We start from the raw sequence: 27348 nt of genomic DNA, 5'->3' as shown, positions 1-27348 counted from the left end.
TTGTGATGGAATTCACAGTCATGGATTTTAAGTGAAAATATCACTGTTATCTTATACTGCATATTTTAATGTAAGGAATTAGTGGAAACAAGAGAACTCGAATAAAAATCACGAGAAATATTATCGTCAAAATGTGATACTTTATTCAATACATAAAAACGACATTTTAGGAATATTATGCAACAGAAAAAAAATCACCATAAAAAACGGCTGTGACGTCATTATAGCAAGCTTAGAACTGTGTGGCCACAGACAGTCTATTTTCGTGATGGAGTTAATATTAGCTAGGTTTGTATTGAGATTGTAAGCAGTGAATAAGTATCCAATAATTATTAACGACAATAGTTTCCATGGCAATAGCAAGACTATAACTGGATAAAAAGAATGGTAGGCCTATCTTAATAACGAGCTTATGCTTTTTCCTTCTATGTACTTTCAGTTATTCAATAATAAATTGTTAACTTCAAAATAGTTTTAATCTTATTATGGTACATTTAAAAATGTACAATATAAAATGCATGTTTGGTAATAGTATATTATACATTAAGGGAGAGAAACACGTGATTTTTCCCGAGGTACACGATTTTAGTCTGATGAAAAATTGTGCTTCGATCCTGTAGTGTGTATACAGAGTGGAAAGGGACTGATGCACCAAAATTTAAGAGGTGATTCTACATGTTAAATATAACAAAACTTTTATTACACTTTTCCTTTGGTGAAGTACCATTCAGCAGGAAAAAAAAAAAATAGTCTTTGCCCAATGTTTGCAGTGCTCTATTGTGGTAACAGCCCGAAAGAAATTACTGATTGCTATACAAGCAGATAGGTGAAAACAATCTGAATAGTTAGTGTCATGAGTCTTTTTTTGCAAATTAAACTGTTTAGCCACGAATTTAAATTTAATCATTGCGATAATTGTTAAAATAAATTTTGCACCATAGTGCAGGGTCGAGTGTGTGTGACTAAGTACAGCAGAGGGGAGGAGAAGGTAAGGGATGGATGGTCACACTTACTAGAGTTATTACAGTAGCTGTGATGTTGCCAAATGTTACATAGAAACATGATTTCCTCTAAAACAGTGAATGTTAGGGAAAAAAAAAAAACTTATTTAGATTTTTTTAAACCTCTTCTCATGAACTATTACCAGTTTCATTTTGGTGCAGTGCTTACCTTTCACCCTGTATACTATTTTTCCACTTCCACTGCTGTAAGTATGCTGTTATTAGCTTGTTTTTAGGGACGTAAATGTCGGATTTTACCTTGATAATGTTGGTTGCTATTAACGAAAGGACATAAGTCACGTTATTTTCCTAGGGAAGTAAGTGAAAATACGTTTTGTTCAACAGTTACACAGCAATAAACAAAAGAATACTAAAAAATCAACAATCCTCTCAACAGTTCTGGTATTAAATAATGCAAAATGAAGAAATATATTTTTATTACGTAAAATGTGGGAGTGATAAAAAAAAACATTATATGCAATTCGTGAGTTAAGTAGAATTTGCTAGTCTCAGATTACTTAATTGCAGTCCTTGCTAATGCTTGGGAGCAAACTTGTCCCAGCTAATAAAAACTACTTACCTCCCTTAATACATAAATAACTATTTTTCCACGACCTGGAGTAAATTGTCGCATTTTATTTCTGAAATTCTTATTATTGAAGTTTGCTGGAGCTTTTTATTAAGTGCATATGTATAGATGCAAAGGAAATGTCATAGCGACAACAACTGATATGTTTCATTGTTAATATTTCCCTTCCTTAGGGAGAGATTACTACTTTCTCTCCCTATGGAGGAAATTTTATATTTCTCTCTCGATTTTAGTAATCTAGAAAACGACATTTACTCCCAGTTGTGGAAAAAAATGATAATTTGTGCAGAGAAATGTGTGAATTTCACATGTGGGACACACTCACGGACAGGAGATCGTGAATTCGATTATGCGCACTGTTCAAAACATACAGAGGTGAGCCTGCCTGGAGAGAAATAAAAAATAGGTTGCAGCCGCCAAATTACTCTTCAAGGAACGACCACTCATATAAATTGAGGGAAAGAAGACAGAGGACGGACACTGGAAAGTTTTCTTTTCTCAATCGTACTATCAGGGACTGGAATGCTTTACCTGCAGACTTACTAAAGGCTTTACCAACAACCAAAAATGTATTTAAAAATAGGCTTAAGGACTTTACTAATAGACGGTAATTATACACAATATTTAAAGGGTGTAAATGATATTTTTGTTATGGAAGTGTTGTATCAGTGAAGAATTATGTTGTGTCAGTGAAGTGTGTTGTATCAGTGAAACGTGTTCCTGTCAGTGAAGCTTTATAGTTTATAGTGGCAGTGCAAAGTATTTGAACAGTGAAATGTTTTTGAAGTGTTAGTGAAATCAGGATAGAATCAGTGAAATGTGTCGTAGTTCCAGTGCAGTGAGTGAGTTGACAGCGAAATGAGTGTAATGTTGAAAGGTACTTGTGCAGATATGAACATATCATACTCGTGGATTTTAGTTCGAACTTATGTTTAAGATACAAATTTTTAATTTAGGATATTCCCTGTTATTATTATTATTATTATTATTATTATAAATTATTGTTAGTATTAATTATTAGTATTATAATTAATTGTATTTTTAATTAATAAGTTTATTATTGTCATTATTGAGTGTAATTAGTTACCACTGCCACTGGGTATATACCCATTGCAGTGTGAATAAATACATACAGTACATATATACATACATACATATTATATTGAGGTTCTTATATGAAATCAAATTACCTGTCCACGACCCAGGCTAACTGAATGATAAATACTGTCTTCAGTTAGTGGACACCCTTCTTTTTCAAGACCACCTTCTGTCATGTACAAACCCTTAGGCACCAGCCCACCTTCCAGAACCAAACTCTGTCAAAATAAATACACAAACAGATAAATAAATAAATAAATAATGTAATAGATATTTGCTATCAAATAATACTTAAAATTTAATTATTTTCTAATCAATTTACTGAATATCAAATTACAACATGAAATAGCAGTTACAGATATAGGTTTAATATTGAACATATATTAGTTGATGATGTAATTAACAAGTTAGTTAACTAGCTGTATTATTTGTGACACTCAATCTACTGTGACCAATATCTCTAAAAATAAATATATCCACTACCATGACATTCGCATTTCAATATATTATTTTTAATTGGTAAGTTGTTTATACTTTCAAAATATTCTGAAAAGTTCAACTTTTAGGAAGATATTCAATCGAAATTACGAATACATTTTTAATCTTGTATTGCTTTGAGTTAATATTACAATCTATACGATTTTAATTTATAAAATGATGCTGTGAAATGCTTAATACATTATATTTCAAATATGTATCTATTACTTTCGATTTACGGATCCATATGACTAATTCTGTGAAATTCCGTTTTCAGATCCGAAATAATGGACTTCAGAAACATCATGTAACGTAAAGAAAAAAAGTCTCCAGTATTATACTATGAACCAAATTTTGAACTTAAAGAAAAATTGTCAGTACCAGTATGTAAGAATTGATTTCCTATTGCAAAAATGTTCAACGAAGTTAGTGTATGTCAACATAAATATTCACAATATTCTACATATTATGTAACATATTGATACAAGATATATATAATGTTTAATGACAACTTGTCACAAATGAGTTCTCGTTATGTTTTACAGAATGAATTAAAATTAAACAATTGAGTTGAAGAAAAATTAACCAAACCATCAATTACATGTCCCTTTGTAAGTTAAATGTGTGTTTATATCAAACCCAAAAAATACATGCAGCCATTACACAACAGAAAACAAACAAGCATAATAAAAAATATCAATAATAATAAATTAAATAAATCGTTAATTTTACTACTTCATACTATTTTAATTACTGTAGATATATTCTATTGATTGTAACTGATAACACAATATCATTCCGTCCCATGACCTCAGGTTCTTGACGCGGGTACACTTTCTCCCAGTTCGAAAAAGCAGACTATCATTTGTTAGGAGATATATGTGATGTGCTTCAGTAACCTATCTGTCTGAATATGGGCTCTGTAAGAAGTTTCAAATGTGGAAGACATTCCTTTTCAGCACACTGATGAAACAACAAAAAAAACTGGACCATAATTTAAACACAGTACAGTATAAATGCAACAAAAAGATCAAAAGTTTGTTTCTGGAAAATGTAGGCCTACTTAAACTAGTCTGTGTCTGTAAGTGCACTGGTAGCAAATTAAAACATGGGGGCATGAGATAGTTACTCTGCCTGCCATAATAAATTCACTTTGAATTAAATTCCGCAAGAAAAAAAAAACTGAAGTACAGGTTTGCATTAAACATCAAACATAAAATCTACAAGAGACAATAAACACTTAATATATTTTGAAATTTACGAAATATTACTGGGAAGTTTTTGCAGTCATCTCTTCAAAATGGAATACAATTCAATAATATCTATAAAAAATCTTGCACATAAGAGATAAGAAATAGAATTTAATGACAGTTATTTTCTAATTAAATTAATAATACAAATTACAGTATGTGTTATTGCAGTAAATACGATCACATATATATCTCCCTCCCCCCCCCCCTCTCTTCTCTGTGTGCGTGTGTTTGTGTGTGTGTGTGTTTTTTCCATCAACTCGTGCTTGCTTTTGAAAGGAAAGTGAAAGCTATGAAAATTAAGTGAAATGAAACACATTCTTTCTTTCACTGTGCATTCATATCGGTACATCTCTCACATTTATTTTGTTGTCTTTCCTTGAAATGGGAAATGATTGGAGAAAACTATACACATTCCTTATAGGATGAATATATGCATGGTATTATAATTCATAAGGTGAATTTACGTTCATATAACGAAAAATTACAGTACCTATAAGAAAATAATTTTTAAACTCTAGTATTTTTTTAGAACGGACAATAAATAAGTATTTCTGGAGTTGAGTGCCAAATATTAAATTACATGCAATCTCCAAGCTATTTAATCCTCTCACAGTAAAATGAATTTTTACTTGTTATGATATGGAACATTTCCATCGATAACAAGGTTACTAATATCAATTTTCATAAAATATTTCTGAAGCGAGCTTGTGCTCTTGCTGTGCAGACTCAGCAGAGCGCTATGTGCTATATTTTACTACTGGAAACACTAAACTTGTCACCTATGACTGTCTACAGTGGAGTAAGTGGTCACGCCAGAAATGTAAAGAACCATGCTGACTACTACTAGTTTAAAGCAACTACAGAAAAAGAAGTGAACATTTTAAATACGTATATATGACACATGCATAAAGAAGTAATATGATATAGTGAACAACTATAAAACTAACATTTTAGAAACAGTAACTCGACTTACGACACCTAACTTATAAGCCCATTTATTCCCCATAAAACATTAAATGTTTCTCATGTTTTGTATTTATTTCAATTTTTCTGAGCAGCAATCAAATCAAAGAATACTGCAACAAAATGCATTTTCAGTACATTTATTTTTACATTTCAATTAAGTTGTTTTATTAGTGGCTACTATATTTAAGCAAAAGCTATCACATCAATAATTACATTAACTATCTACGTACGTTTCAAATTTATCTAGTGGTATACTGTAACTATCAAATAGATATTAAACAAAGGTATGAATTATTTGCCAATTATATGCTGAATGCTGCAATGAATATTCACATAACCCCAAAGTTTACTAATATCTATCCAAGAAAACATTCACTGCTAACAAATTCTATGAAATCAAATTGTGTTATTTACACGACCAATCTACAACTGACAAGTGACATAACTTTCTGTAGATTTATTAAAAATCTACGACTAATTTCAAAGAATAGTTGAATATATAGTATGTTGATATGCATAATTACTGAAGATATTAATATTAAGTTTTCCTATGATAAATCAACAACTACGTCACACTCAGGATAATATGTGCTAAGACCAAGACAAAATATTTTATACTACATATATGTTAGTCAATGATGTCAAAGTCAGCTCCTAGGGGCAGATGGCTTCTTTCTACATCAACTACTAATCCCAGGGCATAAAAACTCCAGTTCTATACTCAGCTCATTGCAGATATCACCAGTTTCTTATTACTGGTATAATTATGCAGCTTTATCTAAACAAGTAAACTTAAACTGAATGAATCTCCCAGTAGCTGCAATAGCAATATGAATTTAATAATTTTTTACTGCTCGTAAACACCTATTTAAAAGGTTGTTAAATATAGAACTATAATAAAACCCTGATAAGATGCGGCTGCTTATTATGCTATCCCGTGTAATATGCTTATTTTGTCCACTCCCTGCACATTTCATATATAACACCTTTATAAAATACACCGTTTGTTGCGCTTAAGTCCCACATAATATGCTATTTTTGTGGAATATTTTCGATGTAATTTTCAGCAAGGTACTGTAACAGCAATGAAACATTTTGGCCATTGAACTCATTGGTGTCATTAACCTGAAAAGTACTGGTATTCGACCCTTTACTTGCGTACTTAAATCTTCATACTGTACAATAATCACACTCTTGTTATACTCTCTTATTCGACTCTTCACCTGTGCGCTTAAAGTCTACATACAGTTACAATATCCCACCCTTTTGCTAACCCTCTCTCTCTCAAACAACATTTCTCACTTGGTCGTAGTAAAATTCTGGAAATTTTTGCTGATCAGTTTGTTGTCCTTTAGTGTATTGAAATGTCTGTGAGTGTGATTACAGTGAATGTTAAATGAAAAACGCTTTGTGTGTCGGAAAAATTGGAAATCTTACGAAAGTACTCTTAACCAGAGACAACTCTCTGATTCATTAGGAATCCCATCATCGACATTAAGGACGATAATAAAAAAAATCGCGACTCAATCACTGCAGCTGTGACGTCAGAAGGATGTAAGCGCAGGAAAGTGAAGTGTGGTAAACATGAGGACTTGGAGAACACGCATATGGCAACAACTATAAAGGACTTTTTCGAAAGAATTAGGCTAAGTACCATAGCCCCTACATATTGTATATATCTTTTTTCATGTACAGTACAGTAATTACATAATGGAGTAATACTGTATTATCTTTCTTGAATCATGTATTTCAAGAAAGAAAAATGTTAATAGATACTGTTTACAAGTCAAAATTAGTATACCCATCTAATACGCGGTCCAGGTTAATATGCGGTTTACACATTTGAACAGCATCTTATCGGGTTTTTATATTTTTGCGTCTAAATAAATTAGAGTTTGCTTTTTTTTTTTGCCTTGTATTTTATGAACTCAAGTCCATAATACTGGGCGTAAAAAATTTAGCAAAGTATAGTTTACTAAAATATATTATGAATATTGTTAAAGAGACATGTCTATTGGTATTTATTTTTATCTATTCAAACAGTCACTTGATGGCGAACACTTTGCAAACTGCAAATTGATTTTCATAGACGAACAGTTGTCAAGCTCTGTTGTAAGCATTTGTTAAGAAATGAAACGTCCATGTACTAACTCGAAAGTATGTACCTAAAAGTAACAAACAATAGGTTTTGAAGAAACTTAGACATTGCGTATCATTCCTTACTAGTAGTCTCTGTTTCTCAAAGTAGTGAACATCAATGACATTCAAAGCACAATCTGTTATTGTGAATCTGTCAGTATGTTATGCCATCTGCCCCGAGTCTAATAAAATTTTTCCTCAGAGCTCACTGGAATACTGAACTTGACATCATTGCTGTATCATTGCTATATGTATGTTTGGCATAAGAAAGTACTTAGAATGGATATGTGATACAACTGATACAAATTTCACACATACACATATATAATTCAAACAAAGTTAATTTTTTGTTTAAAATCACGTTTATTTTAACACGTTAATACCTGCATATATTTTCTACTTAACGATAATTTTGCACAGGGTTATGTGGTTGAAAAATCTCTCACAATATACCTGCATGTTTTCACTTAATAAATTTTTCACACCACGTGTCTGATATTATGTAAAAGTTGTACAGAGTATTAATATTAATAACCAGGAATATTTTCCCAACTGTTAAAATATATTGCGTAAGTTGTTCTAATTTTCTTACCATTGATAGTAAAGTGATAACTTTACAAATGCACAGTTGATAAAAGACTGCTGAATAATGAAATGTTTTGAGGGTTAGTGAGAGGGAATCATGCTTCAAGGCTGCATTTGGATTTGCATTTGAATCTTCACTTCAGTTGATTACCTGATAGAGATTTTCTTTCTGAGCCTTAGGCTAACTATAAGATGAACGTCAAGTAATCCTATGGCGAATCCTTGAACTTATCTTACTATTACCAATTAATGTTAGATAACTGTGCAGTTGAAATAGCGTAATTAAATAATTGATTTTTATAGCAATCTCACAAGGCATTGTTCAAAATATATAAACACAGCACATTCAGACAACTTATTAGCGCCTAGTGAATTTAATTTAATTTAATTTAATTTATCAATTACTGCGCAGATATATTTGTCAAAAAAAACCATAACATGAGATCGCATTACTAATTACACATCAATAAATCCATTTATTAGACTATATAGTTGTTAAAGCGGATAAAACTTTTTAATGCTCACTGGTAATATTTTTCATAAAGTAGTTATAAATTTTTATGTTATCTCGTAAATATATTTTGATATGTATTTGGCAACACATCATATTTAGTGCTTATTTTGTTCAATTAAGAATATTGGGAAGCTGCTAAATCATTCACGTAATACTTTCAAACAAGGACAACATAACAAAAAAGTATTTATTTTCAAACAAATTCCATACTTGGGAATTACCAGTTGATTATTTTAAAAATGGTAATAGAAAGAAAGTAACATAAAATTAATTCAAATTAAACAATGCGACACTATTATACAAAGTGAAGAAATGTACAGGACTTGTTTAAAATTGCCAACAATGTAAGCTAGCAAGTGAACAGGAAATTCAGCCAACAATGAATATACTGTAATTGTGTTGAGTTGTGCTACATTTGCTGAGGATCAACAAAGAATAAATTGAAGTTGCTTACGGAGTTCCCGCCTTCTTGTGACGAAGTGTCAAGGAAAGTCAGTGGTACTGTCCCAGGCTCGGCAGGCACTTGTGACTGCCACATGATTCAAGGACAACATATTTCTCAGATAAAAATAACTCCAAGACTAGTGTTTCTTTTTTTAATGTAAAAACTCATAATGCATACCTCATGATCTTAAATAGGTTCCAGTTGTAATATGAAAAAAAAATTCTCGGCTCCTTTGGGGATTAATTCATGCCTACATTTTACCTGAAGCAAATTGGCTTCTCCAGAAGGATTCACAGAAAAAGAGCACTATATAGGAAACTGCAGGGAATCAGAAAACACCAAAGACTTGAAAGACAGCGACAGTGTAGGATGTCAGGAGAATGGACAAAACCTGGAATAGGGTATGAAGAATGGTGGGACACAGGAATAGATAGAAAAATTTCACTTCAGCCCTATGCTCCAAAGGGAGCAACTGGACATAAGAAAAGAAACTGGCCTCTAATATTCAAATATATAATTAAATTTGGAATATTAAGGATATTTGTCTAACCTTATTTAAACTTGGAACAATGAACACCCACGAGTCGATTTAAATGTGGTGCAACATTACATGCCCCAAAAAACTACCATTTTCTTTTACAACTTCAACAAATGAACCTTTCCGGCATTTTGTGTAAAATTTTCCGATTTTTATTTTCGTCAGAATTAGCAATTTAAATAAGAACAGGCTATGGTTACAATATGTGCACAGCATTATGTACACTGTTAATTTTTCAATATTATTTCATGTAAAATTTCCTGTTTCAAGCAATAGTTCTTTTAAAGTTGTTTAATTTTATTCACTCAAAAAGACGATTTCAATTTTTAAGTAATTTACTGTCTTCATTTAGCAAGATTCCTCATTTTAAACAGTTGCTTACTTTTCCTATTTACTACATTTGTTACAATAATATTGTAATAGGAAAATGTACCATGGAAAAGGACACACTAAGTGCATCTGTATATTAGATCATGGTCTAGAGGTCAGAGCTTCTGGCTATATTTCATGAGGTCCCGGGTTCGATTCCCGGTTAGAGCACAGGAATTTTTCCTTAAAGGGGATTATTCCTGTGTTCGTCCATGGTCTGGAATTTAGGTTAAGTTTAGATTTAAGACCTCTCCTGGCACCACATCATAATCATCCTATCACATCATCGGGGTAATGTAACTCCGCCTTCCAGGCGCCCCAACCTCAGAAGTGGGTTACAACTAAGCCACGGCCAGGAGAGAAGACCAGAAATGTCGAAAAGACAACCTGGTGGCATTGGATAAAAAAAAAAATATTAGGTATGTTGGACACATCCAGTTTATAATATATTCTTATTACTTGAACGTCGATTTAGAGCAGCTAGAAGTTATTTTCATCTCCATGTATTCATTGTCTGAAAACTCAAATTATATTACTTGTAGCACACAATATTAACAATTCTTAATATTATATATATATATATATATATATATATATATATATATATATATGGTGTCAAACAGTTACATTTTATTCAGCTGAGTTCAGCTTCAATTCAAAGCTTCAAGTTCAGTTGCAGAATAATGAAATAAGATGTACTTCATCAAAACAGAATAAAAACAATTAAGGCAGATGTAAAAAAAAAATACAGGACCAATAAACAAAGCAACTCAAGAAATAAGTTAATCAAAGAATCAAGGGACAGAGAATTTTCATAATTTGAAACAAAAGTGAATGATCATACAAAAGGCGCCATGATTAAAAGAGAATTCACGATGAGACAATCAGAATGCTTGAAATGCAATGAAACAGAACAGAACTTGGAGAGAGTTCTAGACACTTTGGAGCCCATTAGGCCTATTGTGTCTGCAAATTTAACATGAAAAGGATGTTCGTAATTAATAGACATAACTCCGCAATCACTTTCAGGTTACTTTCAATTCTCTTCAGTAGTGTTCTCTGCTCCGATTAATGATGCCAAATAATCGATATTTTCTGAAATTTGCGAATCACAATTATAGACTGTATGCTAAACAGTCTCTTCTTCTAGCTCATAGAGGTTACTCGACTTTCAAGTAATAAGAATACATTATAAACTGGATGTGTCCAACTTACCTAATATACAGATGCACTTAGTGTGTCCTTTTCCATGGTACTTTTTCCTACTACAATACTCTTATGCATATATATTCTAGGGATACAGTGTCCGATCAATATAATCGTCATAATACTTAAATGGGTTCAGGCCAAGACCTGCAGATTGAAAGGGACGATATGGTATACTTAAATGAATAGAAAACCTATATACATTTTATGATGAAATGCATGGTTAATTAGAAAATTAAGTTGGAAGTTTCAGCAGTCTGGCAACATCACCATTAATGCACTGCTCTTTCTTCTCGTATTACAGATGTAAGAGATGAACTCATGTCTGTCTCCTAGATGAACCTCTCCCTCTCTGACTACAACGTTGCAATCTGTTCGCATCGTTCAGTGGCTTGAAATTAGTGATTTTAAAATTAAATTTATATGAAAACCGTCCATGTTGTGAAAATATGCCAGAGGAATAAATGATTCATTATTAGATTTCCTATGGATATGGTTCAATCAACTTCTAGAGTTGTTCACAGGGAATAATTTTCTCAGAAAAAAAAAAAAACATTCCACTCCAATTTGAGCAATGAATAGCATTTTCTTCATTTCACTTTGCCATTTTCTCTGAAGTCATATTTCTTCAAGTAGGAATTTCATCAAATAAATTGTTTTCATCCAGGTCAAGTTCATCTACATTTATTTTGAAGAAAAATAATAGACTGTCTCTTCAAATTTTTCTCTTTCTAGAGGAAGTCTAGCAATTTAAGTAGACTTCGACGATAAGACATCTTATCTTGTGAATGCATAACCCAGACACTGGGATATTCAACAGCATTTTCATGAACTTCATGCGAGAGACTAAAAATTCTACTGTGACATAAGAGCCACTTTTTCTAAAGATGCTAAAAATTGCTTAATTGATGGTGGAATAAATGTATCTACTTTCCTGAGTTCAATTCTTTTATTGGAAGATTCGACTGCAGTTACGTCATCATTTTCAGTTTTAATTATGGCATCATGGAAAAGCAGCAAATTTGTATTAGCAAAATTTATCACAACACTGTATAAGGATCATTAAACCATATCAACAATTAACAATGAAAATCCGAGGATATCTAGGAAAAATTATTAAATCCGGGGAAATAAAGCAAAATTCGGGGAGTGTCCCTGAGAAACTGGGATGTTTGGTAACCTTAGCTTAGAATCCTTACCAAAAAATATTTGAAAGATACTGCTTATTGCATAGAAAAATTCTCTATAAAATCATTCTGGTGTCTTATGCAGCAGAATTGTTTCATGGTTTTATTCTATATGCACAACTACAAATATTGAAGACGACATAGTAAAAAAATTACTGTAGTGTAATATCAACAACTACAGCCTGATGCTCCTGTTGACTTTGTGAGTGGATTTATTTATTTTCTTGGGTTATTTTACGACGCTGTATCAACATCTAGGTTATTTAGCGTCTGAATGAAATGAAGGTGATAATGCCGGTGAAATGAGTCCGGGGTCCAGCACCGAAAGTTACCCAGCATTTGCTCATATTGGGTTGAGGGAAAACCCCGGAAAAACCTCAACCAGGTAACTTGCCCCGACCGAGATTTGAACCCGGGCCACCTGGTTTCGCAGCCAGACGCGCTGACCGTTACTCCACAGGTGTGGACTTGTGAGTGGATTCTAACCAAGGCACATAATGGAGAAATTTACCGAAATCTCCATCATTACATAGATTCCTAAAGTAATTTATATTGGAGTTCTGAAAAGCTTATGTTCTCCACGAAATGCCTCTCATTTATTATAAAGTAAGAGTGTGATCCACCAATAGTGGCGAAAGAATAGTAGAATTAACAACTATTAAGGGAGCTGTTAATGTTGAGGAGCACTCTTCTTTTGGTAAATTAACTAAGACGTAGTGTAATTTTTTACTATTTTCAACAGGATTCTACTAGACCATAAATAGCCAATGTTTTGATGCAAGCAATTCGTGAAGTTCAGAGGCCTAAAATCTTATAATTCGTGAAGTATTGGGACAATACAATAATAGCCATAAAGTAATCTCCTACATCTCCCAAATTAACTCCTTGTGAGTTTTGTCTCTGGGAGAATTTCGTACAAATCAAAACTTTGCACCATGAGGAAAATTAAAAATGGTGTCTGTGAAAACAAAGTACAATCTCAAAGAGTGATGGATAATTTCTTATAGAGGTAGAAAGAATGTCTGGAAAACAAAGATGGGCAATTTCAGCATCTCCTTTGTTAATTCTGGTGAAAAAATAACTTTTTTGGATGTTTATTTTAGTAAACTAATATGTAAACTGTTTTCTGTTTCATAGATACTATAAAACAGGGTGAATGTGATACAGTATTGTGAAACCGATCATTTATGTTTTTTGAATAAAAAACGATGCACAGATGACGCTAGTAATTTGAAAGCATTGTTGACACTCACGTTTCTAATAAAGATAATTTGTCACCAACAATTGATATTTAAATCATCTACAACTCATTCCAATGTGCGCTACATTTTTGTGTTGGAAAATTCTTGTGGAAAACTTGTACTGTACTTCACTACATATTTTGTTAATAGAGTAAGTAACACAATATTTAATTTCATAAGAGTCTCTTCAGGGTTAGTGTAAAGTATTAGTGATAAAATTATTTATTAATGAAGAAAAATTTGCTCTGACACTGGGGATCGAACCCAGAACCCTCAGTTCAGTAGATTGAGCCTCGGCGTAGCTCAGTGGTAGATCACCCAGTGTGTAGAACTGGGGGTCCTGGGTTCAATCCCTGGCACCAGAGCGAAATTTTCTCCGTTATTAATAAATAATAACCATAAGAAAGAATTCTGTAGGATCAAAAATGAATAATATCATTACACAGATAAAATTATTTCCGTTTTTATTTTATGCCCTTCTTAATGTAGTGTTGTTGTTTTGGAAGGTGACTTCGATCACGCGCATAAGAAACTGGTAATTCATGATTGGGATTAATTTTGTTACTAAGTTAAGCGCCTTTACTTAATTTTCGTTATGTTGTAAGTTTAATTCAACAATGTGGGTATATGCAAAGAAGCCAGGACCAACAAGAAAGTGCAATTGCAACTCAGTGTACAGCTGTCAAAAAAAAAAGTGGCCGCACTCGTGAACAGCGAATATTTTCAAAGTCCACTTCGGGTCGCGGCGATGTTACACAATGCATGTGCTTGTACAAGCAGTTCCGGAACTATGAAAGTGTTCCATATCTGCTCCTCGCAGACCAGCGGTAGAGTGCTTGTTTAATGATTCAAAGGTTCTGGGTTCGCGCCTTCTTCAAGTTTTCATTTTATTTTTTAATCGTTCTTTAGCGATGTAAATGATATTCAAATTATCATTTATATCCAGTTATTGTTCTTGATGGATATCACGTTATTTATATTTTTTTATCGTTCTTTAGAGATATGAATAAAATTCAAGTCATCATTTGTATTCTGTTATCGTTTTATAACGATATGAATAATAACACTAGCCTGCGAATTTCAACTTTGTGTTTGTTGCCTGAACTAAGTAATGTGATTTTATATAATGTCGATGTGCTGAATCCGAATTTTCAATCCGTTTGCTTCTATCACGTCAGGTTTGTTTGCAAAATCACTTTTAATGTATTTTATAATAACGTGAATTTCATCACAAACTTTTGCATTTCACATTTTTATTTCAAATTTAAAAACAATATTTAAAAGACACAACTTGCTGAAATTATATGTATGGTTGTTCATACATGTCACTAGAGTGTTTTTGCTTTATTTTGTCTTGTTTACTTCACTATTGGTTGTATAAATTAGCACAATGTATCACACAAAAAATTACTCCACTTGCTTCTTAGTTGAGAAAGTCCTCCTGTTCCTCTTTCTTTTATGTTTATCTTCAGCTATTTCACGCTTTAACATCCAACAATAATCACCAAGCATACTGATGCTCCCGCGTCCCTGGTACCTTCTTTCGAACTCCTGCATATCCTTATGAAATCGTTCATCTTACTCTGAGCTGAAAAATTCTAGATTTTCGGCGAAATAATCTAGCTGAGAAAAGAGAAAATTTTGATACTCATGTTACAACCAAATTCCTTGTATGCTTCAAGCATGTTAGCCACAATGTTTCAGTAATTAGGATCCTTGTTGCCAAGAAATTTTTAAACAACTTCACAAAACAACATCCATGATAATTTCTCCTTTTCATCCATACTGTTTTAAATGCTGTACCAGACATGTTTTCTTATGTCAGGACCATTAAATATATATCTTCTTTCAATTTGCTTCAGATAGTAGTGGAAATTTCTCACATATGTACTTAAAACAGCCTCCTTCCTTATTTAAAGCTTTTACAAGCTGTTTCATTAAGCCAAGCTTGATGTGAAGAGATGGCAGCACAACTTTAGAAGAACTCACAAGGCTTTGGCGCACAACATTCTTACAACCGACTTCCAAATTTTGTCGAGGTGGCCAGTCTTTCATAGTCTAGTGATCAATTCGTGCCCTACTATCCCACAGGCAAAGAATGCATGGAAATTTTGTAAAACCAGATTGTTGACCCAGCAACATAGTAAGAACTTTGAAATCATCACAAACTTGCCAGTTGCGTTCCTATAGTCTAGTCGCAATAACAGCAGTTACAAATTTGTGTATGATTTTTTGAGGATCACTGAATAGGCAACGGACACTGGACCAAAAATGTTTCCGTTATGAAGGAGGAGATCCTTTAAACTTCGCTTGGAAGCATCAACGAACAGTCTCCATTCACTTAGGTCATAGTTTGGAAGTCCAAGTTTTAGCATAAATTCTTTCACATTACTGCAATATACAAGATTATAATCTTCGGAGAAAAGTATTTAAAACCTATTTTACGTTGTCAGTACCAATAAAATGATGTTTGTTTAAGATTTTCTGATCGCACAGGGATTGGTACATTAGGCACAGGTAAAATGGCTGACTGAACAACTGAATACACGATTTGATTTTTATGTTTATAATCGTTCCCTTTTACATCACACGAACAAAAGGAGCATTCATTACTATGGTTCGACTGCTTTCTCCCAACCATAGGTACTCCAAAAGATAGCAACGGTCTTCTCCAATTGATCAAATGATGAAGTTCTTCAGTGCATACTCTACATACTTTGTGTGGTGCCCGAGCTTTAATTTGGTCTCCAAGTTTGACTCCAAAATAGACATGGTATGATTTTTTCACAAAATCTGTAATATTACACCTCTGCTTAGGCAATATGTATATCCTATATAAGTTATATAACAAAAGTGGTCTGGATTATTTAGACATCCTCGAAGCAATATGGTAAATACTTTCTTACTCAACTAAAAACTTTCAACATTCTACTCCACAATAAAGCTTCAAACTGATTTCGTTTCGTTTCCAGATGAAACGCAGACTAATGAAATGTAAGAGAAAATAGTTGAGTTCAGTCTCTCACCAAGGAGTGGCTGACATTTCTATCTTTCACAAAAATAATGACAAGGCTGCACGTTATTTCGCCCTAACTTTCATATGTGCTTGCACCCCCTTTCTGCTAAGAAACCTCCAGTGTCCTTCGTTTTCAATATAAACACCTTAAAAATATGTTGAATACATTTGGTTTTCATATCCTAACATACTAAACCTACATATGTTAAAGTCTTACAGTTTAAATAATTACGCTATAAAGTGTCGTAATATATTATAAGAAAATTAAAATAACACAAAAATGGTACATGATAGGAACTTTTTGGCTTTGAATATGATTTCAGCATGCTAAAAATACCCTAAAAACATTAAAACTTTGGAGGCAGGAATTTCATCGCAGACTAGTGTAATTATTACTGTTGTAGCTACAGTATCTCCAATGGGGGTTAGCCCTATTTTACATATGTATGTTAGGGCTATAGTTTTATACACAAAAAAGATAAGCATAAAGAGAAATGGAAAAGAAAATTAAATTAGCTTACGCGATGTAAACAAAACATAAACAATCCGTAAATTAGGCATTGCGATTGCAAAACAAATATCAGTTATCAAATTGAAACATACAAAAACATTAACAACACACATACGTAACACTTCTATAACACAAATATGCAGCTTTCCGTACCATACATCATAAATTAATACACAATAGTCACACAAACACAATCAAACTATAATTACGACATTGCCACGACATCAAGCATCCCATAACTGACTCACATACATAACAAATCAAGCATCCGTTGCAACACATACACTTCAACATAGTAACCACACTTTTAAAAGTTACAAATTTGGCTCCAAGAAGAATAAATAGGACACTGTTACTAATTACTATTCTTCTACAATTTCTTAAATACATCTGTAATAAATCTGTGAAATTCCGATATGAATAATATGCACGTTTTTTATATTGTTATTGTTCTTTAGCGATATAAATAATATTCAAGTTATCATTTATATTGTTTTCCTTCATTAGCATTATAAAATAATATTCAAGTTATTTATATTGTTATTGTTCTTTCGCAATATAAATAATCTGTATTTTATGTAGGTAATTATTATAACACAAATAAACATCTTTCTTTGTAAAATAGGTTATTTTATTTAGATAATTAAATACGTATTATATAATATCTTCTATTAATTAAACAAATCGATATTTATCATTTATATTCTGTTATCGTTCTTTAGTGATACTGTATAAATAATATTCAAGTTATTTATATTGTAATCGTTCTTTAGCGATATAAATAACATAAATTTAATATTAGGTTTGGAAAAATCCAGTTGCATAATACTTGTATTAGTTTTTCTTTTTGTATTATTACATTATACTATCTTGAACCACAATAAAATGAAAAGGAGTAACGAGGAATTGAACCTGAGACGTTGACTTCTAAATTTCGACGTTCGTCCGCTGAGCTACGAGGGCAAAAGTGTGGAAACATTTTCGGAAAAATTGGCCCAATCACACTCTAAGGTTTTCTGATGATTCGTAGAAGCTAGTCCAGGATGCGGGGGGCAAAGGCTAATTGAGATTTCCCGGTCTCTGATCGGGTCAAACATCCTGATAGAATTAATATTTAACCTTTGCCGTGACATTCGGTGAAGTCCGGAGGGCCCAATTAGTCAAATCCACTCTCCTCATCTCCACGCTTGGGTCCCCTGGAATTTAATAAGATGCGAAAGAGATAGTGGTATGCGGAAAGCAACGGGATGTTACCGCATTTAGGCCTATCCTTCCCAAGAAAAACTGCAAACATGAACAAAGGAAGCTTTTAATAGAAGAAGAAGGATATTCTGCGGACCTCTGGAAAAAGAACTAAGGAAGAGACTAGTGAAGTGCTTTGTGTGGAGTGTGGCATTGTATGGGGAAGGAACATGGACATTACGACGAAATGAAGAGAAACGAATTGAAGCATTTGAAATGTGGATGTGGTGAAGAACGGTGCGTGTGAAGTGGACAGACAGAATAAGAAATAAAATTGTGTTTGAAAAAGTGAGTGAAGAAAGAATGATGCTGAAACTGATTAGAAAGATAAAAAGTAACTGGTTGGGTCTCTGGTTGAAAAGAATAATAGACGACATTAGGATATGTGGATCATATGCGGAGACTAAGAGGAAGGCAGAAAATAGGAAAGATTGGAGATTGCTGGGTTTGCAATGAAAGACCTGCCCATGGACAGAACACTTATGTATGTATGTTCAGAATGCCTGGAATATCGTGTCTAAAAACAGTCGCTATTTGCAAAGACTAGTCAATTCCATGCCCACTCGACTGCAAGATGATCGAGATAAGAGGAAGATAGACTAAATATTGAATTGTGGCTTTTTGTTTTGTTTTTTGAACGCTTAATTGTTTGAATGTTTTAAGGCCGACGCCAGTAAATTTGTTTTGTTTATGCCACGAAAGATATTTTTATTGAGAATAAAATCTTTTTTCTTTCCATTTGCAGCCACAATATCATAATGATAAAGTCATGGCATGATATATTAATGAACCTGATGTTAATTACTAAAATAATCGTAAAAGAGAAAGGAGCCATTATGTATAGTTTGTCTCTCTCAAAAACAGAACAAAAAAGAAAATAAAAAGCACGTGGTTGTAGTCGAACGCAGGACCTCATGAATAAGAGGCCTGAACGCTACCATTATGCTATCGATAACACACAGAATACTTCAATTATAACTGTAGATATCAGGCAACGTGGTCCAACAACATGTAACATCGCCTGTCTCCGAATTGTAGCGAAGATACCCGAAGGGAACTTTGTTTCAGGAGAGCGGCCACTTTTTCTTTTGACAGCTGTACCTTTGTAATGTGGTGAAAGCTTTAAAATTAGGTATTAGAAGAGCTTCAGAAGAATATGGGGTCCTTTACACGACAGTGAATGATAAAGTAAGCTATCAGAAAATAATTTCGTTATTATAAAATTCCCTACTAAAAAAAGAATAAAATATTTTATTAGCAGAGTGTATAAACAAATAGAAGAGGGCTTGTATGAGAAAAACTTTCTCCGAAAAAAGGTGAAAAGGGGGGGGTGATACATTTTTTATATACTCTGCCACTGAAGTAGAAGAAGGGCAGATAGTTCGAAAGATGGTGCAACAAATCTTGTGACATGGGAAATACACATTCTTCAGTATTGAATGTCTATGATATTGATTAAGTCATTTACGATCTTGTTATACGGTAATTATATTTTGTCATAAATATTGAAACATTTTTAAAAGCTTTTTCAAAACTTCAATTAGTGATCATCAGACATCGGATTCTAGGGCAAATGCCTATTTTGTTTCTTTATTAGAAAAGTAAAAATAATGATTAATATTTGTGTTTCATGGAAATTGAAACGTATTCAAAGAGTTTTATAGTGCCCTAAAATGCCCTAAAACGGTTATTAGAGGCTAATTTGTTAATATTCGCCTAAAAATGCCTAACTCACTGTAAAGTTTCGCATTTTACTCTTACTTTTTATAATTTATACATGCATTCACTGCGAAATTTAAGGCATTTAAAAAGTGGAAAGTTTGCTTCACACCGGCCATGAAACCATTGATAAAGGAAACAAAATGTTTTGAATCTCACGACACTCGCAATAGATTTCACCGAATTTAACATGTTTGGAGGCATAAATGCCGACAAAGAACCAACCTTAGTTTTGAAGCAGGCAACAATCACAACATGTGCTGCTACCGATTCAGAGATATACTATACCGTACTATAAAAATGACTGTTTTCGGTCTGAAACCGATTAGCTGTACTGCCCTTCAGAGTGTCATAAAATCACAATTTTTGGAGAAAGAGTGTTTTTGAAATATTTATGAAAAGTCGTAAAACTGCGAATTAGTAGGGTAAACCGTTACAAAATATTTAAAAGAATGGCCCTCCTAGTGTTAACACTACCAGGAAATGCAACAATAAGTGGAACTTTGTATTTTTGTCCAATTGAATCTCAATAACAACGGTTCATTTGAATGCTCATTAACAGTTGCTCTTTCCCTCACCTTATTTGTGTTGAGAAGTTTTGAGCGGTAGGACGTTTTCCTGTGAAGTTTAACGCGATAATGCCGAAAAATATAAGTGCAAAATCTACATTGATCCGGCAATGGCTAACAGAATATTCAGAATTCACTTATGATGGAAAAATAATATTCTGCAAGATTTGTAGCAAACAGGTATGTAACAATAGTTGAAATATATAAATTCTATTAATTTTAATGAGTAGGCCTATAATATTTATACATTGACTGAGCTATTCTGAGGTATAATTCTTTTTAAGACCACTACACTTTAACCTTTTAAATTCCGATAGTTAAAGTATTTGCAGGTCATTAAAATTTTGATTGTTCGAACCCACTAACTTTGTGATAGAAATACGGCAATACAACAATTAGGATTTTATTTTAATTCAGTTTACTTTACATTTTTAGATTTCGCAAGAAAAGAAGTGCCACCTAAAGCAGCATGTGCAAGGAGCGGCTCATAAGGCTAAAGCTCAGCAGAAAAATCAACTGCAACAAACTTTACTAACACAGCCTACTTCATCCAATCTCAGCAGCAATTTCTATGCTGATTTAACCAGAGCGTTTGTTGCTGCTAACATTCCCTGGAATGCAATTGAAAATCCGGTTTTAAGACAGTTTTTACAAAAATACTGCAAACAAAATATCCCATCTGAGTCGACCCTAAGAAAAAATTACTTAGACAGAATATACAATGAAACTTTAGCTTCCATTCGGGAGGATATAGATGATTCTTACATATGGGTCTCTATGGATGAAACCTCAGATCCTATGAATAGGTATATAGCAAATATGGTAGTAGGAAAACTTAGTCCTGATGGACCTTCGATTCCACACTTCGTATGTGTTAAGGAACTTTCGAAAGTGAATAGCCAAGCCATTGCTTATTTTGTAAATAAAGGCCTACAGTCTTTATACTCAGGTAATATAGACGATTCTAAAGTTCTGTTGTTTTGTACTGATGCTGCCTCATACATGGTTGCTGCAGCTCCACTTCTTAAAACATTTTATCCTAACCTCACGCATGAAACCTGTCTAGCACATGGCCTTCACAGGGTTTCTGAAACAATCCGGAATGAATTTCCTCTTGTCAATTCGTTTATTTCTAACACAAAAAAAAAGTTTTTGTAAAGCCCCATCCAGGATTTCAATATTCAGAGAGAACTTTCCAGATATCCCACTCCCACCTCAGCCAGTTGTTACACGATGGGGAACCTGGATTCAGTCAGTGGTGTATTATTCTAAGTATTTTAAAGAAGTGGTCACAGTTATTGATAAATTACCTGAAACTGATAGTGCAGCGTGTGTGAAAGCAGTGAAAGATTGTCTGAATGACTCACGAGTGAAAAACGATATTGCCTACATAACATCAAACTTTTCTTTCATACCTGCAAGCATTGAACAATTAGAACGTGAAAAACAATCTCTTTGTAGCCAAATAGCAATAGTAAAGGAAGCTCAAGTGAACATACATTCTGCTTTGGACGAAACTGGGAAAAAAGTTAAAAATAAGTGGGAAAACGTATTAAATAAGAATGTAGGATTTTCATTGTTGGAAAAAGTATCAAGAGTGATATCGGGGGAAAGTGTAAATGTTCCAGTAAGTATTGATGTTTCTATTGTACCTAATTTAAAATTTGCGCCTCTCACATCAGTTTCGGTTGAAAGAAGTTTTTCTGCTTTCAAAATGATTCTCAGTGACAAAAGGCAAAGGTTAACTGTGGAGAATTTAGAAAAAATTCTGGTGGTCTACTGTGCAAATAATTATAATAAAGTCTGAGCATGGAACTGAATTTCAATAACTTAAAATGAGTAATCTTGATATCAATAATCATTATTTCATTAGTTTCAATATATTAAATTTGTGCAGCTCTGTTTATAAATATAATATAGTATTCTTTTTTAATGTTTAAACATACTTTTTTGTGCGTATTTTAGTGCATAACTAAAAATTTCAGTGAAAGAAATAAGTATGATACCTTGATGTGCCTAAAATGCCTATTTTCATTAAAATAGAGCCTAATTTTACAAATTTTGAGCTTATTTTAGGCGCCTAAAACTGCAATTTTTAGTGCCTAAAAATCCGATGTCTAGTGATCATTCTCACAAATTCATTTGTATGCTTCCGATTCTGAAAGATAATAATGTGTGATCGGATTCGCCCCTCCTATTGAGGTAACACCGATCAACAATAAAAGTTTTAAAAAATGAAGTGAAAACAATGGAGGATATTTACATTCGGTAAATAGGATTCTAAAAAATAAAAGATTATAAATTTAAATCGGCACTTTGCTAGGATATAAACTTACATGGTTAATGCTTAGAAAACTGAAAATTTTGATAGGATTCACCCTGTGTTACAGTACTGAATAGTCCCAATAATTAATGGGTGGAAGCATGTGTATCGAAAACCATTCAGCACTTCGATTAAGAGAAAATGGTTTACTAACAGTAGTGTTACAATATTTAATGTCTCGCTCTATACCTCGAGATGATAAAAGCCATTGTAAAACACTACATTTGGAAGTGAGCTGACAATTGTTAGTTTACAAACACTAACTATTCAACCAAAGGTTAATTACCTTTACAACTTTTCATTGCAAAAGATATACCAGTATTAAAGTTCCAATTCGAATCAAGAGAGGAAAATTTGGTTTTGTTTTATTAACATAATAATGAGTTTATGGTTTGGAGAAATGTTACATGCGATACATCTTCATTATTGTGGTAATTTTAAATTATAATGTACTGTACATTAAAAAAATATCCAAGTATGTGAGTAAAAAATATATAAAATATGTGAGTAACAAATGCATTTGTTAAAGTACTTTGAACTACAGAAAAATGTAATTTTCCCACAAACCTATGCCTGCTGTAAGATTATTCATTTGTTGAAACATAATAGAATTCAGAAAACAAAATCTTTAAATCACAAGATCAAAAAGAGAACCCAAATACGGAGCAGAAACTGAAGAGCTTAGTTCCTCGTATTGGAAGTGCAGAAGAAACAATATTTAAGAGATACACCATTAACAAAACTAGTTTCCTTAGGTTCAAAAGTTAATGCCAGTTATGCCATTAATAAGGGTATCTGTCGGATACAGGGAGGAGAGCCATTAATCCTTCCCATTGAAGGCTTTAAGGAACCAACCTGGACAAATACCCAATGTCCCATCCCTACCTTCCCGTGGTGCAACTGTTAGTAAGCATAATTTTACGAGCTGAACTAAAGGGAGGGGCTACTCATCCATTAGCACTGGTCAGCTTGATGAGTTAATGACTGAATTTGGTATAATTTTCCTCTATCCAATACCTAATTCCCTCTTTACCCTTTCCTATCCAGTCCTCTGACTGAACACTTACTTTCTTCGACCCCGACGGCATTAGAGCATTCAAGGCCTTGGGGTTCATTTTCCTTTCCTTCGTCCTCTTTCTACTTTTCTGTTCCTAGTGCTGACCTGCTATGGCACTAAAATCGTCCTCCAGTGGCTTAAGGAGGGAAAGCTGGTGATCAACAAGATCTCCCAGCTAGGTCCAATGGACCCGTCGACCAACAGCAGGTGTGGTCCTCCAGACATTCTGGGGGTTGTGTGTGAATGAAGTAGTCACCAAAACGTTAAAATATGGTGTTCACTTAAATCGGCTACAACTTGCCATTTAACCGCTCCAATATGAAATGAGTACCATTAAGGTAAAATTATCCGGGGGTAAAATAGTCCCCCAATCGGATCTCCGGGCGGGGACTACTTTAATGGTACAGAATCAACTAAACATCTTACAATGGAATGCTGGTGGTATAACATCAGCCAAGAAGACTGAACTAGCCAATATACTCTCAGATAATAATATAGATATCTTCCTTATTCAAGAAGCAAACCTTAATGGTGACCAATTAAAATATTTTAATTTTAAAGGTTTTAATATGAAACTGTTACCCAAAGGTAGACAGATCAGTAGTGGAATTCTCGCAGGTACATCAAAGAAATTAATTACAAATTTTCAAATCATAAAAGAAATGGATAATCAAGACAAATTAGAACTAATTAAAATTGAAGTATGGAAAAATCAACAACATTTCAAAATCTACAGTGCCTATAACCCACCTAATAATCCCCTTGATCTAACTTTGTTTGATATACAACCTAAAACTATCATAATTGGTGACTTTAACGCCCACTCCCAACTTTGGGGCTACGATAATGTAAACCAACCTGGAAAAATGATCATGGACCTCCTAAATACTACAACTGCAGAACTTGTCTACAGAAAAGAAGATCCCCCTACTTTCATTCATTATTCTGGTTCTGGTACAAATCCAGACATATTACTAGTAACATCAGATATCCATCACGAAACCAAGAAAAAAATAATTGAAGACCCTGGATCTGGCCATAGAGTCATCATTGCTTCTATCCATTTCCACCAAAACCGAAGACAGGAATCCTACAATAACAAAACAACATGGAACTTTAAGAAAGCGAATTGGAAACTATTTACAACAGAACTCGACGAACACCTCAAGGTCAACATACCACTAATGGAAAATACAAACTCAGATAGATTGAACAAATATTTCTGTGAATCTCTTCTTAAAATTGCAAAAAAGCACATTCCACGAGGAAAACCAAAAAAATACACCCCATTTTGGACAGAAAACCTGAATTTATTGAAACAAGATAGAGATAAAGCAAGAACCAAAGCAGAACATAGCAAAACACCAGAAGATACTCAAGATTGGAGGAAGAAGACTGCCATTCTTAAAAAAGCAATCATAACAGCAAAAAAAGAACAGTTTCAATAAATTTATTGGACATATTAATTACAGAACCGATAGCGCTAAAACATATAACTTTCTGAAGAATATTTCCAATACACAGGAAAATACTAGATAACCTATTATTCATAATAACAAAACACTAACAGATAGTAGAGATATAGCAAACGCATTTAATAAACACTACTCAAACTCTCACAGATTACATCCCAATATCAAAAAACCTGACAAATTTATCAAAAGAGAATTACATAAAAATAATAAAAACAATATTACTAGTACAAAACCTGAAATATTTCATCAAAATTTTACTTCCAAAGAATTAACTCTAGCTATACAAAATTTAAAAGCCAAGAAATCTCCTGGCCCCGACAACATTCATTCCGAATTTTTTAAACATCTGGGGGAAAAAGCCAAGTCTGTACTTTTATCCATTTTCAATTTATCATGGAACACCTCAATTCCTGCAGCTTGAAAAAAAGCAATCATTGTACCAATTCACAAAAAACGGAAACCTGCTCATGATGTTAATAGTTATCGACCAATAGCACTGTTAAGCATGACAGCAAAAACCATGGAGTCCATGATCTCCACCAGATTAACTTGGTATTTAGAATCCCAAAATCTTTTATCACCAAGACAATCCGGTTTTCGACAACTACACTCTACCAATGAACAAGTCATACGCCTCGGCCAAGAAATAAAAGACAGTTTTAACAAGAAAGAAGATACCTTGGCAATATTTATTGACTTTCAGTTAGCATATGACTCTGTTTGGAGAAATAAATTATTACTGAAACTCCAGAAATTAGGTATCTCCAGCAATATGTTCAGATGGATATCAGAATTCCTTAGTCAAAGATTCATTGCCACTAAATTCAATAACTCACTTTCTAGTTACAGACAAACATATCGAGGTCTACCTCAGGACGCTGTCCTCAGCACAACTTTATTCAATATTTATATAAATGACTTACCCTCCCTACTAGAGGAATCAAACATGAAAACAGCACTATTTGCAGATGATATAGTTTTGTGGACTTCCGGATCTTACAGACATAGAGACAAAATTCAAAATTCTGCTCTTAAAGCTCTAAATCAACTACATGAATGGAATACATCAAATTTGATGACACTCAATTTAAGCAAAAGTAACTACCAAATATTTTCACTCGGTAAAAAAGAAAGAGAATTCAATATCCAATACAATGGCCAACACCTTCCTAGGACTTATGAATTCAAATATCTTGGAGTTATTTTCGATAGTAAGTTAACATGGAGCAACCATTTGAAATACATTTCTGAAAAAGCTCGTAAAAGATTCTCCCTTCTAAAAAGACTAGCAGAAAAGAAATGGGGATGCTCTAGGAATACTTTGAACACTACATACAAAATGTTTATACAGCCAGTGCTGACATACTGCGGAGAAATTTTAATTACTTCACCTTTCATAAACGACATAGAATATGTTCAAAACCAAGCTCTCAGACTCATTACTGGTGGAATCAAAACAACTCCAATAGATTCTATGAGATTACTCACTAATATTAACAGCATCAAAATGACAATAGAAGAAAAAGCACTGATTCAATATGAAAAACTTATCAGATTACCAGGAAGCAATTGGCATTCGTACAGTCCTCTCTGTAGATTGAAAACTCAAAAAAGTTTCATATCCATTGTTCAAGAATTAAAACAGAAAATCAATATCCCGAATTTAAAAGAAAACTTACAAATTAAACCAAACTCTTTAACTCTATTAAATATAGAATATAATCTAAATTTAACAGAAGAAATACTGAAATCAGAAGTAAACACTGAAATACTGAAACAATTGTCTTTGGAGACAATTAATATTAGGTAACCTCCACTAAAACTGGCT

The 27348-nt window shown here is 33.1% G+C and overlaps 1 protein-coding gene across 2 annotated transcripts in view; it reads right to left on the bottom strand.

Moving 5' to 3' along the window:
• retm (real-time) overlaps positions 1 to 27348 on the bottom strand; it is a 194832-nt gene that overhangs the window by 19003 nt on the left and 148481 nt on the right. For both annotated transcript variants that reach the window (XM_069828396.1, XM_069828397.1), the window contains one exon: positions 2781 to 2906. In XM_069828396.1, the coding sequence (XP_069684497.1) occupies positions 2781 to 2906 (126 nt within the window). The remainder of the gene's footprint in view (positions 1 to 2780; positions 2907 to 27348) is intronic.

Source organism: Periplaneta americana, chromosome 6, assembly GCF_040183065.1.
Source record: "Periplaneta americana isolate PAMFEO1 chromosome 6, P.americana_PAMFEO1_priV1, whole genome shotgun sequence".
Lineage (NCBI taxonomy): Eukaryota > Metazoa > Arthropoda > Insecta > Blattodea > Blattidae > Periplaneta > Periplaneta americana.
The sequence above is the reverse complement of the archived record's forward strand: the minus strand, read 5'-3'. Positions and strand labels throughout refer to the sequence as shown.